We start from the raw sequence: 16,857 nt of genomic DNA, 5'->3' as shown, positions 1-16,857 counted from the left end.
CTATGTAGAAAATCTGAAAGAATCAACAGAAAACTTCTGGAACTAATAAGCTATTACAGCAAGATTGAATGATAAGTTAATATGTGAAAGTCAATTGCTTTTCTATATATCAACAATGAACATATAGAATTTGAGACTGAAAACATGATTTCATTTACATTAGCAACCTAAAGGTGAAATACTTAGGGATAAATCTAATAACATATATGCAAGATCTTTATGAGGAAAACAAACAAAAAAACCTGATGAATGAAATCAAAGAACTAAATAAATGGAGAGATATTGCATATTCATGGGTAGAGAGATTCAGTATTATCCAGATGTCAGTTCTTCCCAACTTGATCTATACATTTAATATGATACAAATCAAAATTCCAGCAGGTTATGTTATCAACAAACTAATTCTAAAGTCTATGTGGAAAGACAAAAGACCCAGAATAGCCAACTTGATATTGAAGAACGAAGTTGGAAGTCTGACACTATTCAATTTCAAGACTTACTATAAAGCTATAGTAATCAAGATAGTGAGGTATTGGCGAAAGAACAGACAGGTTAGTGGAACAGAATAGAGACCAGGTATAGACCCCAGAAATATAGCCAACTGATCTTTGATAAAGGAGCCACAGCAATACAATGGAACAAAGATAGTCTCTTCAACAAATGGTGATGGAACAACTGAATATCGATGTGCGCAAAAAAAAAAAAAAAAAAGTCTAACTACAGACCTTACGAACTTCACAAAAACTAACTCAAAATAAGTCATAGACTTAAGTGTAAAATGCAGAACTATAAAACTCCTAGAAGATAACATAGAAGAAGACTTACATGACTTTGGGTATGGTGATGTCTTTTTAGATACAGCACCAAAGACATGATCCATGAAAGAAATAACCGATAAGCTTCACTTCATTAAAATTAAAGTGTACAATTCAATTGTCATTTTAGTATATTCATAGAGTTATGCATTCACTCTAAGTTTAAGACTTTTCCATCACCCATCAAAAAAAAATTCTGTACCTATTGGCAATCACTCCTTATTTTATTGCAGCCCTGGGCAACTGCAACTGTACTTTCTATCTCTATAGATTTGCCTATTCTGGACATTTTATATAAAGGGAATCAAATGATATGTGGTCACTTGTGACTGTCTTTTTCCAGTTAGCATAATGTTTTCAAGGTTCATCTATGTTGCAGCATGTATCAGTACTTCATTCTTTTTATTGCCAAGAAACATTCTATTGTATGGATATGGCACATTTTATTGATCTGTTCATCAGTTGATAGATATTTGGGCTGTTTCCACTTTTTGCCTCTTATGAAGTAAGCTGCTATGAACATCGGTATACATGTCTGTGTGTGTACCTATGTTTTCATTTTTCTTGGAATCGAATTGCTGGGTCATATGATAACTCTATATGTCTAAAATTTTGAGAAACTGTTAACCTGTTTTCCATATTGACTAATACACAAACATTCCAAATTGTCTACATACTCTCCAAAAGTTATTCTCCTTTTTTTTTTTTAAATAATAGGCATGCTAATGGCATAAAAGAGAATGTCATTGTGGTTTTGATTTGCATTTCCCTAATGATTAGTGATGTTGAGAACATTTTCATGTATGTATTTATTATTTGTATATCTTTTTTCAAGAAATATCTATTCAAATTCCCATTTTTTTGTTTTAATATCACAATTTTATTTGATATTTCATTGAACAGAATGTATTTTTAAATTAATAGACTTTATTCGTTAGAGTAGTTTTAGGCTTACAGAAATTTGAGGAAATTGTACCATACAGAGAGTTTTTATATATCCTCTCTATTCTCTGCTAAGTTTCTCCTATTATTAACATCTTGCCCTAGTGTGGTACATTTGTTACAATTAATTAACCAATACTGATACATTATTATTGACTAAAGTCCATAGTTCACATTATACTTCACTATTTGTGTTGTACAATTCTATAGGTTTTGACAATGCATGATGTCACGTAATCACCATTATAGCACCATACAGAATAGTTTCACAGCCCTAAAAATCTATTGTGCTGCACCTATTTATCTCTCTACTTCAAGCCCTTGGCAACCACTGATCTTTTTACCATCTCTATAGTTTTGCCTTTTCCAGAGTTTCATATAGTTGGAATCATACAGTATACAGAGTTTTCAGACTGGCTTTTTTCACTAAGCAATGTGTATTTAAGTTTCCTCCATGTCTTTCCTTGGCTTGATGGGTTAGATCATGGCATGGGTTGGCCTCTTGGTACTCCCATTCCTAGCTAGATTTCCTGTATTTTCTCTTTTTATTGCTGAATGATATTTCATTGTATGTATGCACCACAGTTTTTTACCCATTCACCTTTTGAGGGGGTTTGGTTGCTTCTAGATTTTGGCAATTACAAATAAAGCTGCTATAAACATTTGAGTGCAGGTTTTTGTGTGAGTGTAGTTTTCAAGTCATTTGGGTAAATATTTAGGAGTATAATTTACTAGTTCATGTGGTAAGACTATATTTAGCTTTGTAAGAAACTGCCAGACTGTCTTTTAAAATGACTGCACCATTTTGCAACCCCACCAACAAAGAATGAGAGTTCCCGTTGCTCCTCCACATTCTTGTCAGCATTTGGTATTGTCAAGTTTTGTTGTTATTGTTGTTGGTTGTTTGTTTTTTGACCATTCTAATAGATTATAGCAGTATCTCACTGTTTTAATTTGCAGTTCATGGTAAATGACATAGGATGTTGAGCATTGTTTCATATACTTATTTGCCATCTGTATATCTTCTTTGGTGAGGTGTCTGTTCAGATCTTTTGCTCATTTTTAAATTGGGTTATTATCTCTTTATCATTGAGTTACAAGAGTTATTTATATATTTTGGATATCTGTCACTTATCAGATATATGATTTGCAAAATTGTTCTTTTGTTCTATGGATTGTCGTCTTAATTTTCTGATGGTAACATTTGCAGCACAAAAGTTAATTTTGTGTAGTCAAATGGTTTATCTCCTAGTCACTTGCATTCCTATTGTTTGTGGCCAGAGTGTGCAGGAACAAATAAGCAAGAGAAAAGATAGCAGAAACCGCAAGGGAGATGACTGAGGAGGGGCACTGAAACAAAAAGCTAGGTGGAGCGCAGGAAGGAGTAAAGAGGATTTGAGTAAAGGATGCACCTCTTGCTCTGGGAGTACTTGATCCACGTTCCCAAGGTGGATCCTATTTGGACCCAGGGTGGATCCTACAGCCCTACAGATATGCTGGCTTCACCACCAGAATCCTGCACTTTCTTCTACTGTAGGTATGAGAGGGGGTTATCCCAGCAAGTGTGTTTCCTCTTGGTACTCGGATTCCTACCTAGCTTTTCTGTATTTTCTCTGAGAAGGGTAACATACTTTTAAGTGTAGTTTTTGAGGTCCCTCTAGGGTAAATACCAGTGTTTAATGTTCCTCAGGGGCAGGGACTCTGTTTCACTTATCTTTTCATCTCTCAGCATCTAAAACCTGACACACAGCCTTCCACCAAGTGTTCCTTCAGAGTGATAAAGGTGGGATACGATGGATAGGGCCGGCGGGAGAGGTTATTATCAGTTGCTGAGGATTCTTGAATGCAAGGAGTCTCAGGCAGTCGGGCCGGGAAAAAATGTTGTCTCTGCTGACAAGAGAAGCAACTGAATAATTTCTGGTTCCCACTGTATGCAGGAGATGATGGCTCCTGAGATAGATATGAAGGCCCGAGAACCCTCTGGAGAGTGAAGAAACGAAGCCGAAGGGTTATCTGAGAAGCATTCTTAGGGGGAGGAGGAAAGGGAGGAGAAAGGAGAGCAGGAGGAGGCGGAGCCTCTTGACCAGCATCAGCCAGTGGGAGTTGGGAAGCCTCTCCTCTTTCCCCTCCCTGTTGCCTCCACCTGGCTCCTCCCTGTGTTCGCCAAGCTCCCCTCCCCCCTTCCCCAAGGACAGTGTGCAAAGAACCCGCGGCCGAGAAGAGCTAAGACTAAAAGGCAAGGAGGGCCCTTGGGTAACGAGCCGGGGCGGGAGAGAAAGCTGAGAGCGTGGTGGAAATGAGCGTGTTGGGAGGAGGCGGTGGGGAGAACTGAAAGGAGCAGCAGGGAAGAGGAGGGGTGGTGTGGCATTAGAAGTAGGAGCCTAAAGGGGGGATGGGAAGAGCAGTCATGAAAAGCCCTAGCCCCCTGGCTCCTGTCCCTCGACTTCTGCGCACAGCCCGGTACCCTGGGAATCAGGGATGGGTGGGTGGTGCTCAAACCTCATTGCCCTTGACGGCCCGACTCCCATCCTGGCACTCATCCTATTCAGATCAGTGCACCTACGATGCTGCCTCTCTGTAATTCTCTCTCCGGCGTGCTTCTCTACACACATTTTATGTGATTTTATGTTTTAAGTTTTAATGTCTTTATTTCTCTGTGTGTGTCACTATGTATTTATAAAGGATGCTTATATGTGGATCTGCGTGCATTTCTGTGTCCTGTGCCTCTATAACTGCCTTGGAGATGCAGGAGAAAAATCTGAGCTTTTTTTTGCCATCAGTACTCCTAACCTTCCCCTTGTTATGGTGAATTCTCTCCTTCACAGAAGCCTCCAGGGATGGGTTTCTATCAGTGATGAGCTCCCAGAGTGAATGAGAAGGAAAAAACTCATGGGAAAAGGGATCAGCATACTCATATGTTTTGTTCTTTCCAAATTTTTGCCTTCCTATTTGCACCAGCCACTTAGTCTTTCCTTTTTTGAGAACAGTAGAAATTTGGACATGAATACTATGTAGATAGGAGAGCGTCTCTATCCACATGTGTTTATATTTCACTATTTGGCACTATATGCTTCCTTAGGTCCTATTTGTATCTGTATATGTTAGAAGATACAGAGACTATGGAGCTATATCTAAACATTTAAAACTATTCATATATTTATATGCATTTCGTGTTGTTTATCAGTTCATTAATGCTTACAACAAGTATTTATTGAACTCCTGTTATGTATAAAGACGTTGCTAGGCTTCGGTAGGCTGTGGGAGGGTTTTTAAAAATGAACATGATCCCTCCCTGAAAGAGTTTTCAGTCTAGTTAGGGACAATGACTTTAGCAATCTTCTGTTCCAGAGGTCTGCAGACTTTTTCTGTAAAAGGCCGGATGATAAATATTTTAAGCTTTGCAGGCTACCCAGTCTTTGCAGCAATAATTACTCTGCTCTTGTGGCACAAAAGCGGCCATAGATAATAGATCAAAGAATGGGAGTGGTATGGACACAGAGGTTTGAATTTCATAGGATTTTCACCTGTCATGAAAATTTTTTCCTCCAACCATTTAAAAACTTAAAAGCCTTTCTTAGTTTGCTGCCATACCAAACCATGAGAAGGGCTAGATTTGGCTGGTGGGCTGTAATTTGCTGACCCCTGAGCTAGTCTAACTTTCTTTTCAATACATAATAAGCACTTAAAATACTACATAAAGTAGTAATTAAGTGCTATATAAATGATCCAGTTCCAGACAACATGTGTTTAGAGGAGGTCCAAAAAGAAGACCTTCTTGATGGTAATCAGTGAATGCTTAGCAGGTTTAATAACGGTGCGACTAGAACTGGTGTTAAGTGATGGAATGGGGTATTGATCTGTGGAAAAGACCCACAGGTCAATAAAGAATTGAGTAGCCTTCTGGAAAAGGAATGCAGTGTTCCCAGGCACAAAAGTGGGGAGGAGCAAAGTAATGTTCAAGTGATAACAGAATAGAGAATTCGTGGGAACAAAGGTTCAAACTTTAGGCAAGGGCTAGATCATGGATGCCAACCCAAGAAGTTTGGAATTTATCTGTCAGCACTGATTATATGAAGTTATGTCTATGAATCTGTGTCTCTCAACCTTATGTGCATTTGTGTATGTATGTCTTCATGGTTGTATCATTCATATATTTTTTTGGGCATGTGCATGGATCTATCTGTTTACGTGACCTATGTCTTTATCAGCAGGTGCCCTGATTTCCCCAGATTCACAGCAGAAACATGAGCTGTGCTTAAAGGTCATCAGCCCTTTTCATGTGAATGAATCCTCTTTCCACCGAGGCCTCAGGGGTCTATGACCTTCTCATGGAGGTTCAGCTTGTGTCTCTAATAGAGTGGAGAAGAGAAATAGAAGGGAGGGAGACAAGTCTGGGAAGGCTATATAAAAAGGATAGCATTTTGTGGTTGGCAGTTCAGGTGGAAAGAGAAAGCAGTGAGGATAAAAAAGAAGAGATGGATAAGGGATGATAAGAAAGGAGAATAATAGGATTTGGTAACTTTTGATTCTGAGAATAAGGAGGAGATAAAATTTTTAAAACAACAGATTTGAGCCTGGATAACTGGAAGAGTGATGATTTCATTGGCATTTTGTGGATACAAAGTATGTCTTGTAGGTTTAATAGCAGTGCGTTTGAGAGAGATAAGTCCTAAGGACAAAAAAATACGAAGGTGTCCACATGGCATGTGTACATATCTGTGTATATGTGACAGGGATATTTGTGTTACTCTTCTCATTTGATAGGATGTAGTGTGAGGGGCAAGGCCTGAAAACAAAGGGTCAAGAGAGGCTCAGAAGGCAGAGAGAGCGGGGATGGGGAAAGCCATAGAAAGTCTTTAACCATTCCTGACCCTGACACTATTAACTTGCCGAAGCTCTAGTGTCTTTATAGACTCAATCTCCAGTTCCAACTTAGCCCAATTTCATAACACCCAACTCGAATCTTAACCATAACCCAACTACCCTTGCATTTTTGCTTCCACTTGCTGGTTCTCATCTGATTTCTGTCCTCTGCAACAGTCCTTCCTTTCATTAAAAAGGAGGAATCCTTGAAGCTAACTTTCCTCCTTCCTTTTTCATTCCTATTTAGTCAAACTGCCCTTCTCCTTGACTTTTGCTTATTATCCAAATAGGCTCCAATTAGGGTGGAAGGGATTAGCCAGGACTTTTGCAGTCTTGGGCTTGATTACTGTGACATTTCAGTTTGTCACTCTGTGAGGGTGGGGCTCCCCTCTAGAAGTAGTCCAAGTTCTCTGGCTGCACAGCCCAGACTTAGTATAGTGGGAGAGCCTGACTGAGGTGGCTCTATCCAGTCGAACAGCCATTTCCAGAGCTTGTAGCACCTTGATCCAGCTGTGTCTTAACTGAACATTCTCTTGAATTCTAGAGTGGATCATGACCCATGAAGAGCATCATGCAGCCAGAACCCTGGGGATCGGCAAAGCCATTGCCGTGTTAACCTCTGGTGGAGATGCCCAAGGTAAGGAGGGCCCTGCTCGGTTAGTGACAAAGAGACATGGCAAATAGGGCCCCTTTAGTTTCTTGACTCCCCTTAACCTGTAGAACAGAACTATCCTCCTTAATATCCTCTTGCTGTAGATTCACTCTGGAATATTCTGGGCTTTCCTAAAAATCTTTCGGGTCTAAGTCTTCAAGTGCTTTGGATTCTATTTGCTCTACTTTTATTTACCCAAATCTTCACAAAACTTGCTGTTTCTCTGAAGATGTGGGATGGTTTTGGTCCTTTGATACCTGGTGTTTTCTCAGACATTGGAAAGAAAGAGACTAAAGAGATAAAATTGTTGAAATGGCAGTAGGTGGATTCACTACAAGTACATTGGAAATGATGGGAAAGGGGGAGACCTAGAAATGGTATTTGGTGAGCCCCAGCTAGATCTTCAGGATCAATTCTGATATCTACAGAACCTGCTCTGACCAGAGTCAGGCACCCCACTCTTACAGCTCATATCCTACTAGACACAGGTCTACTTCACTCCCTGTTTTCCCTGGCCTTTCCTCCTCTTCCATCCCTTTAGCCTGTGAACATGCAGAATAGCAGCAGTTATTCAGTACAGCTCCATGGTGAGGGTGGGCAGGTGGGCAGAAAGCCAGAGAGAACCCATTTCCGGGTTGAGTCTAAGAAACCCGGGACTCAGAAGAATCAGGTATATGGAAAATTGAAGTGGGAGATAGGGGATGTGTGATTTATTTTACTTTTTATCTCCTTTGATGATTTTGTATATTCTAATTTATAATACGTTGAAGAGAGGCAGAATCTCTTTGAAAGAGATTCTAGGACACAGAGACTGAGAGAAAGAAAGAGACTATAGTAAGTCTCCCCTCCTCTCGGCACCACTTCCCCTAGGCTTTCCTAGACTTCGTGTTAAGTAGCCACTTCGTAGGGAGCCCTGTCTCATATGTTGCGAAGAAGTGGATCTCCTTTGGGAACTTACAGTTTAATGAGGAAAGATATCACACGTTACTCGAATTCTTATGGAGGGGACATAAGTAATAATAACCAAGTAGAATCCGCTTATATAATGAAATGATAGCCCCCGGTTGGATTAACCAGGGAAAACGTCTCAGAGAAGATAGATTTCAAGAAATAGAACTCTTCATTCAACTCAGGTGCTTAGAACAGTGCCTGGTACATAGTAAGTACTCAATAAGTATATTACTAATTAAATAGAAAGTGAACTATTGAGCATCGGCTGTATACCAAGCAGGATGGTAGGCACTAAGGATACATTAATGAAAAAGTCACATGTTGTCTTTGCCCTTAGGGTCCTTTTTATTCTTAAAGCTGGACTTTAAGTGTACTTTAAACGAATGTTCATTTAATTGTAATTGTAATAGACATTATGAATAGGAAAATGCTATAATGAGGAAGCTGAAGAAGGAAGGCGCAGAGGCCAGATTAGGAATGCAGAGCCCTAGTTGAGGCTGTAGAGACTACTGACCTGGCATCTGTTGCTTCTCTCTTCTCTCCTGGAAAGAATTCCATGTTAATACCGAGTTTTACAACATAAACTCTGAGTGTTGATCCTAAAACCTTGGTAAGATGGCCTATGGAATTGGACTGTCAGATTAGGAGAAGCAAGAACCTACTATAAAATCCAAATGAGCAAAACAGAGTTATAAAATTATGAAAAGAAAGGGCTCTTTGGGAAGCGAAAGAGGTAAAAAAACAAAAAGAAGAAAAAGGCCTAGGATTTAACTCGGGTCTAAGAGCAGCAGAGCCCTTCCAGCTTCTGATCCTGAGCAGGGGGACCCTCATGTTACAGAGATGATGACCACCTTGCATTAAGAGAAGGATCATCTTCCATGGAGGGAAGGTCTGTTGATGAGCTGATTTTTTGGAGGGACCAGCTGGAACAAGGCCTATGGGATTTGGTGACAGACACAGTGTACCCAGGGAGATAGACTACCATGTGTCCACATAACATCACAGGTGCATGCTAGTAGGGACCGAGAGTGGTAGAGGGTAAAATTCTAGGGAGGTGAGGAAGCAAAGCAGAAAATTCAAAAGAGAGCTAAGAGGTCCCGACTGAAGGAGCAACTCAAAAACAGAAGCATACTACTCAGAGATAAGTTTACAGGTCCCTGGTTCTCCCAGGGAGAGAGCAAAGAAATGTGTTTTCCTTAGAGGCAGTGGGCCACATGGGAAAGTGAGATTGGGCTCTGTAAAGTCCATGGAGGCCATGGCTCTGTCATTCTCTAAGCTTAGCAAAGCTAATAACCTTTTAAAGTAGAGGAGTGGCCAGGAGTGAGACATCTTGAGTTCAGAAACTAGACCGATTAGGTACCACGTCCTAATTCCCATTCCAGCCCAGCCCCACCTAAACCACACCACTTTTGGCCTTATGAAATCAGCATATTCTGCTGGAAAGGATCTCAGTCATTTGCGCTAACCCTGTGTTTTCAGAAAGGCTGTCCATTCCAAATGTATGTTCATCCTATTTTTATAGGTTTTCAAGAACAGGGATTCTATTATTCCTTTGGATCACTATTCTAGAATTTATAATTTTCAATTACGTATCCATCAGAAAGTGTGATTCACATGTAATATTTATTTCTCGCATTGGAATTAAATAATTTTTTTATTCAAAGTTCAGTAAAGGTAGAAACTTTTCAGCATCTGCTTTCAAAAAGATAGTGACCAAGTCATTTATTACTATTTTCTGTCTCTTCTCATAGAGAACTATCGCCCATAGTTCTCTCCAAAGCTTCTTTCTGACAGGCTGTAATTGGAGACTCAAAAATATATGTTGATGTTCTCCAGAGGCCCTGCCTGTACCCAGAATACCCCCTGGATGGTGCCTGTAATCTTATCCTTCATCTTGCTTCTAATAAGTCAGACAGCTGCTTATAGAGGGTTATTTAGGGCAACATGGAACAGCCAAGGAGAGCCTGGCCAGCACTGTCCTGGAGCCAGAATAGGCCAATGAAGTTGGATAGGAGAGCCCAAAGAATTACTGGGACTCCTAGCATAAGCTATCTATATATCCTAATCTGTGATCCAGGGCAGTGGTCCCCAACTTTTTTGGCACCAGGGACCAGTGCTCCTTGAGAATCTAATGCTTGACCATCTGAGGTGGAGCTGAGGCAGTGATGCTAGCGCTAGGGAGCAGCTGCAAATACAGGTGAAGCTTTGCTCCCTCGCCTGCTGGTCACTTCCTGCTGTGCAGCCCGGTTCCTAACAGGCCACAGACCAGTACCAGTCCGTGGCCCAGGGGTTGGGGACCCCTTATCTAGGGAACTAAAGGTTTGAGACACAAATCCAGGGGCATAAAGGGGGTCCTAAAACTTGATTTCTAGGAAAACACTCAGATATCCAATTAAGAGACAGGAAGGATGACCTCTGGAGGTTGGTAGGGTTGAGGTAAGAAGGCAGAGGGAGAAGAGAAAGAATCTTCTTTCCTTGTGGAATTTTTCTTCTTCCTAATGGACTTGGCTATTTCATGCCCACCATCTGTTGTTGGCTATACATTTAAAACCTTTTAAGTCATTTGTTTTTCTTAAATCTTTTCTCCCCTACCGTTACTTAGCTCAAGAGTAGGAAACAGCATTCCAAGCTATACATTTCAAGAGCATGTTTTTACCTTATTTATTAAGATTACAAATTTATACTCAAGAACCCCAGATATCCAACAGAGGATCACATAGATCTTGTGAAAGTCTAGAAAATAAACAGTAGTTTCATCTCTGTCTTGATCTTATTGAGTTGGCTTTATTCATCTTTCTGAAAGCATTGATGACTTTGTGTTGACTTTGTTCTTTTCATGCACACATTCTTTTCCTAAAGCTTTTGAAAACATCTTCCCTTCACAGATTTTTTAGTTTTGATTTCTTTAGAATTTGAGGGTGTGAATTTAGACTTTGAGCCTTCATGGGGCTTTGCCTCAGTGATGTCATGAATAAGCTTTGACATCAGTGCTCACCAATAACCTCTTGTTAAGAAGCCCAGCCCTGCAGTTTTTATCTTAGATTAATTATCAGAAGCATTTGACTGCTCCCACTCCTCGAAACTGTCCCCTTTGGCTTCAAAGGCATTGCTAAGTCCTGGTTCTCCTTTTGCCTTTTGTTGCTCCTTACTCATTTCCTTCATGGGACCCCTCTTCCCCTGCTCATTCCTTCAATGTTGGTCTTCCTTGCCCTTTTCCCTTCTAATTCTACATATTCTTTTGAGACAGTTTCTTCCAAGTCCACGTGGATGTCCCACAGGAACTTCAAACTCAACATTTCTAAATATGAATGTGTCATCTCCAACCCCATCTTCTCAAATCAAAACCTGCCTCTGCTCAGTTAATTACACCATAGTCTTACCCTTTGTGGAAGTCAGGCATGGACATTCCCTTCTTTCTCTCCAAAACTTTGAAATCTAATCACATTGCTGATTAGATATAAGTCCCGTTGCTTCTGTTTCCTAGGTGTCTCCTGTCCAGTATCCCTGTTTTTTTCTGAATGTCACTCTCCCAGTCTAGGCCCTCATCATTTTTTTTTTTTTTTTGGTCTAGGCTGCCTGATAGCCATCTAATTCTAGTGTCACCTCTTTTAATTTGTCCTCCAAACTGATTGCCCAAGTGACCTTTTGATACATATATCTCATCCTGTCCCTCCACTCTCAAAATCCTTCAGCAATTCTCCATGGTCTACAACTTTTTTTTTTGTTAGATCACAGACCTCTTTAGGAATCAAATGAAAGCTGTAGACCTTCTCCTAAGAGAAATGTCCATGCCCACAAAACCATCACCCATGGATCCTTAGTCAAACACTAGCCCATAGAATAAAAGCCAGACTTTTTTTGTGTGGCACCTAGGTGCCTGTCCACCTGTGTAGCTTTATCTCTCACCACTTTCTATCTTACATTTTATTTCTTATAATACTAAATTATCCAAAGTCATTTCTTGACACTCATCTTTATTTGTGCTATTATCCCTGCCTAGAATACTTTTCCCCAGATTGTTCACCTGACAAAAAGATTTAAAAGGAAATTGTCCTTTAAGTCTCAAGACAATGACATGCTCCTTCTCCTTGTTCCTACTGTACTTTGTACAAATCTTCAGAGGGATCCATATTGTCACGATGTTATGATTCTTCAGGTCTTGAGGACCATTACCAAGTCTTTTATGTCTGTATCCCCAGTGCCTACATCATGCCAAGAACATGATAGGTATTCAGTAAATATTTGTTTAATGAGTGAATGGACCATTGATTTGATTTGTAGCTTATAGCCATGTTATACCAACCTTTGTTAGCCTGAAAAAAAAAGAAAACAAAACAAAACCCAAAACAGAAACAGACATTGTAGTCTTTTTTGATTCTATTCCTTTCCAGATAGCTTTGGATTATAATATTAGTTCATGATTTTAGTCGAGTGCTGCAGATTTTTCCAATTACTGGATTCTCTCATGCTCACTGGTAGATGATATTTCCCCAGGGAGGGTTAAGGACTATGTGAATAGATTTTAGATTGAAATAAAAATATTACTGGTGTATCTTGAATACTTCACAAGAAGTTGGTCTCTTATAGCTCTAAGATTCCTTTTAACATCGCCATGAGCCTCTCTGCACATTACAATCAAGAGAATCTCAACTATGTGGTACACATTGGAACATATACCAACTCTAATGGTATTAAAAAGTTGTGTATGTGTGGAGACTGGTAGAATCCACCAGCCAGTAATGGGTGTACTCATGAACAGATTGTGACTGACTGGTCAGGTCACTGAGTCTCAGAGAGTCATGTCTTTGTCCTGAAAAACCTACCAAAGCTGGACGGCTAGATTCAGTGCACAAGGCAAGGAAAAGCCTAGTACAGCCATTGGGATTAGAGGGGCATAACATGGAAGTCAGTGTTAGTTTAGGCATTTAGGTCGTAGATTCAAATCTGAGTTTTGTAAGAGTACTAGCTTTGTGACCTTGAACTCTTTGCACCTCAGTTTCCAAATATGTAAAATGGAGGCAACTCCATGGTCGCAGGTGGAATTGAAAGAGATGATGTTTGACACTTTTCAGCATCTAACACAATAAACATTCAAGGTTATTGATTGCCCTGGCAAGGAAAAATTTTAGGAAAGGTGGGATTTGGGGGTGGGGGAAGGGAGATGAACTGGGGCATCTGGAGCTACATTAACATCGAATGCAGTAATCCATGTTAATGGAGAGGCCAGAAGACTTGGAAGAGAAGAGCATTCTAGATTCAGAGAAAAGCCTAAGGAAAGCACTGTTCCATATCTTAGAGTCTAGGACTGCTTTTCTTAGGAGTAACCTCTTCCTGACTTCTTTCTTTCCTCCTTGCAGGTATGAATGCTGCTGTCAGAGCTGTGGTTCGAGTTGGTATCTTTACTGGTGCCCGTGTCTTCTTTGTCCATGAGGTTGGTCCTCTACTTCGTTTTCCTTGTTCTTTCTCTCTTGTCCGCTTAACCTGTTCCTTCCCTCTCCCCTCTCCTTTCTCTTTCCTTACTTCCCAGTTACATTGTTATGTCTGATTTGCCTTGGCTCCCTATCTACCTACCTACCTGAGTCACTCCTCCCTGCTCTTGGCTCCAGTAATGATGGTGGTACCCGGGGATCGACACACTAGGTCCTCATGTTGCCTGTTCAATTTAAAGGAAAAAGTGACTGTGTTCCTTCCACCTTCCCTAAAACAGAGAGAGAAGCTAAAATGAATTAGTATTTCACAGCAAATTGAGTATAATCTGGAGATAGAGCCTTAGGAATGAAGAGTCTCATTAGGTTTCTGGAGTTTGCCTAACTTTCTGAGGTTCTAACTCCTCTTTGGTTTCCTTCTTTCCATTCCTTCTCATTCTTTGTCCACTCATCTTTCCTTAAGGTCTGTTTGCCTTTCTGCTCTCAATTTTTTTAGTCTCTTGTCTTTTCAAGTTGCATTCCTCTCCCTCCTCCCTCCCTCCCTGGCTCCCTCCAGGATCTCCATCTCTTTTCCTCTGTTGTTACCAAAACCTTCTGTTATATAGTTCTACTGGGAAGTGCATTGGAGGAAATGGGATGAGCTAAGAACAAGAGGAATTAAGATTAAGATTTAGGAAAGAATGGGAGAAACTAAAAGAAGGTATTGAAAAAGTTAAGATTGCCTTCCCTGGACTGTGTTAAATGTGGTAGCATCCAGGAATCAGTAACTTCCCTAAAAGTTACTTGATTATCAGAGGAGGAAGTGACTTGATTATCAGAGAACCTCTTGCCCGGGATCCTGTCTTAATCCTGGAAGTTAAGGGGGAAACCTAACAGAGGCTGAATGGGTATAATGTGCCCCACAGGGTTATCAAGGCCTGGTGGATGGTGGAGAGCACATCAGGGAAGCCACCTGGGAGAGCGTTTCAATGATGCTTCAGCTGGTATGTTCCAGAGGACTCCTGTCCTGTGTTTGTGCTGTTCTCATGTGTCACCCCATTCTGGTTTGGGCTTGTGGTTTCCCAGATTCCTTGCCATGTTTGATGGGAAGGGATTCAGTGACAGGTCAGGGGATATATTTGCCCTTTACTCTTTGCATTTGCAAATATCGCCTGGTTTCTTGGAGCAGGATAAGGAGAGGGGATGTGATCACAGGACGGTTTGCTCTTTATATAAAGGTCATGGACAAGACTTGGAGAACTGGCACATAAGCATGTCCTTCTCTGGAGTCACGGGGAAGGTCTGGCCCTGAAAATAACCATACCAGAGGACTGGAGCCAGAGCCAGAAGTAGAGCTAAAATCTGCCAGTCCTCATGTGATGGTGATGAGATGACCTGAAGCCAGGCCATTTAAGGAAGGAAAGAACCCACAGAGCCTTTCAGAGTTCCCAAAAGAAGAACCCGAGAATATCCTGATCATATCCACAACCCTTTTTGCTACTTTCTCTAAGTCATGATATAGCCATTTTCTGATTTTCTGAAGAGTCTACAAGTTACATTTGTATCCCCATTCTTTACCTCAGTCCCCTACAACTCCATGGGCAGAAATTTAATGTGCAGCGCTTAATGAAAGTTCTATACAGATGTTCATACTGCCATAAAGTAGTCTGAGAATGAGCCAGAATTCTCCATTAGTACCCCCAAAGCCCTGGATATCAGGAGCATATATGATTGTTGAAAATCCTAAGTATATTTTCTTCTCTTGGAGTATCTGTACCCAGAGCTATTTTTCCTGTGAACACCTGGGTTTTGTGGCTCTTTCCACTAGCACCATAGATCCCAAGGAGCAAGAGGAAAGATTGGCAGTGCCTGGTTACAGTTAGAAATCACAGTGTGCTGGAGAGAGAAATATATTTCACCAAGCACATGGACACAATTCAGTATTGTTGGGCCAGTAGGGAGAATTTCCAAAATCTAAAGTCCCTGCTACTTCTTACGGTTGTAAAAAGGTGTGAAAGATGGAGATTATATCAGAGGCCAAGAGGCAGGTATGGATGCCCTTGTTCTCTTTGAGGAAAATCACTTGTTGACAAAGCCTTCAAGGAAATGGGTTGATCTTAGCAGCCTTCCAAGAGGCCTAGCAGAATATAGGAATGATGCCGTGACATCCCAGCCAACGCCATTTCACTTTTCTTTAGAAGAGACAAATGACTCCTAAAGATATTAGGGAACTTCCTAGGGATCCACATTAATGGTTATGTCAGCCCATCGTAGTGTTAGAATAGGGGAAATCTTAACATGTCGAGCCCAAATTTGGCTGTGTCATCTGGTGAGCTGACTTCTACCTCTTCCTCAAAGGGAGGCACAGTGATTGGAAGTGCCCGGTGCAAGGACTTTCGGGAACGAGAGGGACGAGTCCGAGCTGCCTACAACCTTGTGAAGCTTGGGATCACCAATCTGTGTGTCATCGGGGGCGATGGCAGCCTCACTGGGGCTGACACCTTCCGCTCCGAGTGGGGTGACTTGTTGAATGACCTCCAGAAAGCGGGTGAGACATTGTTTTCATCAGTGTTTGTGTGCCTGCACACATACACCCCCTTACCTGCCACTGGAGAAAATTGTTACCCAGACACAAATAGGCAGTCTTTGCCCTCCTTTTTCTGCCATTGTTTACAATTCCCCTTGGCTACAGTTCCTTCTCTCTCAGGTCATCGGCTCCTTAGGCATGTCAGGCATTTCACCCAGGGGCTCTTGGTTTGCTTCCCTTTGTCAGGTAAGATCACAGCTGAGGAGGCTAAGAAGTCCAGCTACCTGAACATCGTGGGCCTGGTTGGCTCAATTGACAATGACTTTTGTGGCACTGATATGACCATCGGCACTGACTCTGCCCTGCATCGGATCATTGAGATTGTAGATGCCATCACTACTACTGCTCAGAGGTAGGGGGTTGGAGGGAGCCAGCTTCAGGAGGGTGGCAACTGGGACAGGCTAAAGGGCTAGGGGTAGAGAAGATTAAAGTGTTTGAGTTATGGTGACTATAATTACTAGTTTTCTGAGGCTAGAACACATTCTTAACTAGGAATTATCCCTAGAGCACTGAAATTCCACTGCTCTCTAAATGCGGCAAGATTTACCTCTTGCCACTGTCTAGCCCACTGTCTAGTCCAAACACGTAGCTCTGAGGTCTCTAATACCTGTGGGGTCTCCCAAATGATTGGTGTCCAGACTA

At 41.2% G+C, this 16,857-nt stretch overlaps 1 protein-coding gene across 2 annotated transcripts in view; it reads left to right on the top strand.

The window, feature by feature from the left end:
• The window catches only part of PFKM (phosphofructokinase, muscle), a 44,208-nt gene that overhangs the window by 16,841 nt on the left and 10,510 nt on the right, over nt 1-16,857 (top strand). For both annotated transcript variants that reach the window (XM_015593167.2, XM_025050307.1), the window contains 5 exons: nt 7,165-7,257; nt 13,581-13,654; nt 14,555-14,632; nt 15,987-16,176; nt 16,402-16,567. In XM_015593167.2, coding sequence (XP_015448653.1) covers nt 7,173-7,257; nt 13,581-13,654; nt 14,555-14,632; nt 15,987-16,176; nt 16,402-16,567 — 593 coding nt within the window. In that variant the 5' untranslated portion in view covers nt 7,165-7,172. The remainder of the gene's footprint in view (nt 1-7,164; nt 7,258-13,580; nt 13,655-14,554; nt 14,633-15,986; nt 16,177-16,401; nt 16,568-16,857) is intronic.

Source organism: Pteropus alecto, unplaced genomic scaffold (genome assembly GCF_000325575.1).
Source record: "Pteropus alecto unplaced genomic scaffold, ASM32557v1 scaffold196, whole genome shotgun sequence".
NCBI classification, from domain to species: domain Eukaryota; kingdom Metazoa; phylum Chordata; class Mammalia; order Chiroptera; family Pteropodidae; genus Pteropus; species Pteropus alecto.
Note: the sequence above shows the minus strand (reverse complement) of the source record. Positions and strands in the feature narration are given on the sequence as shown.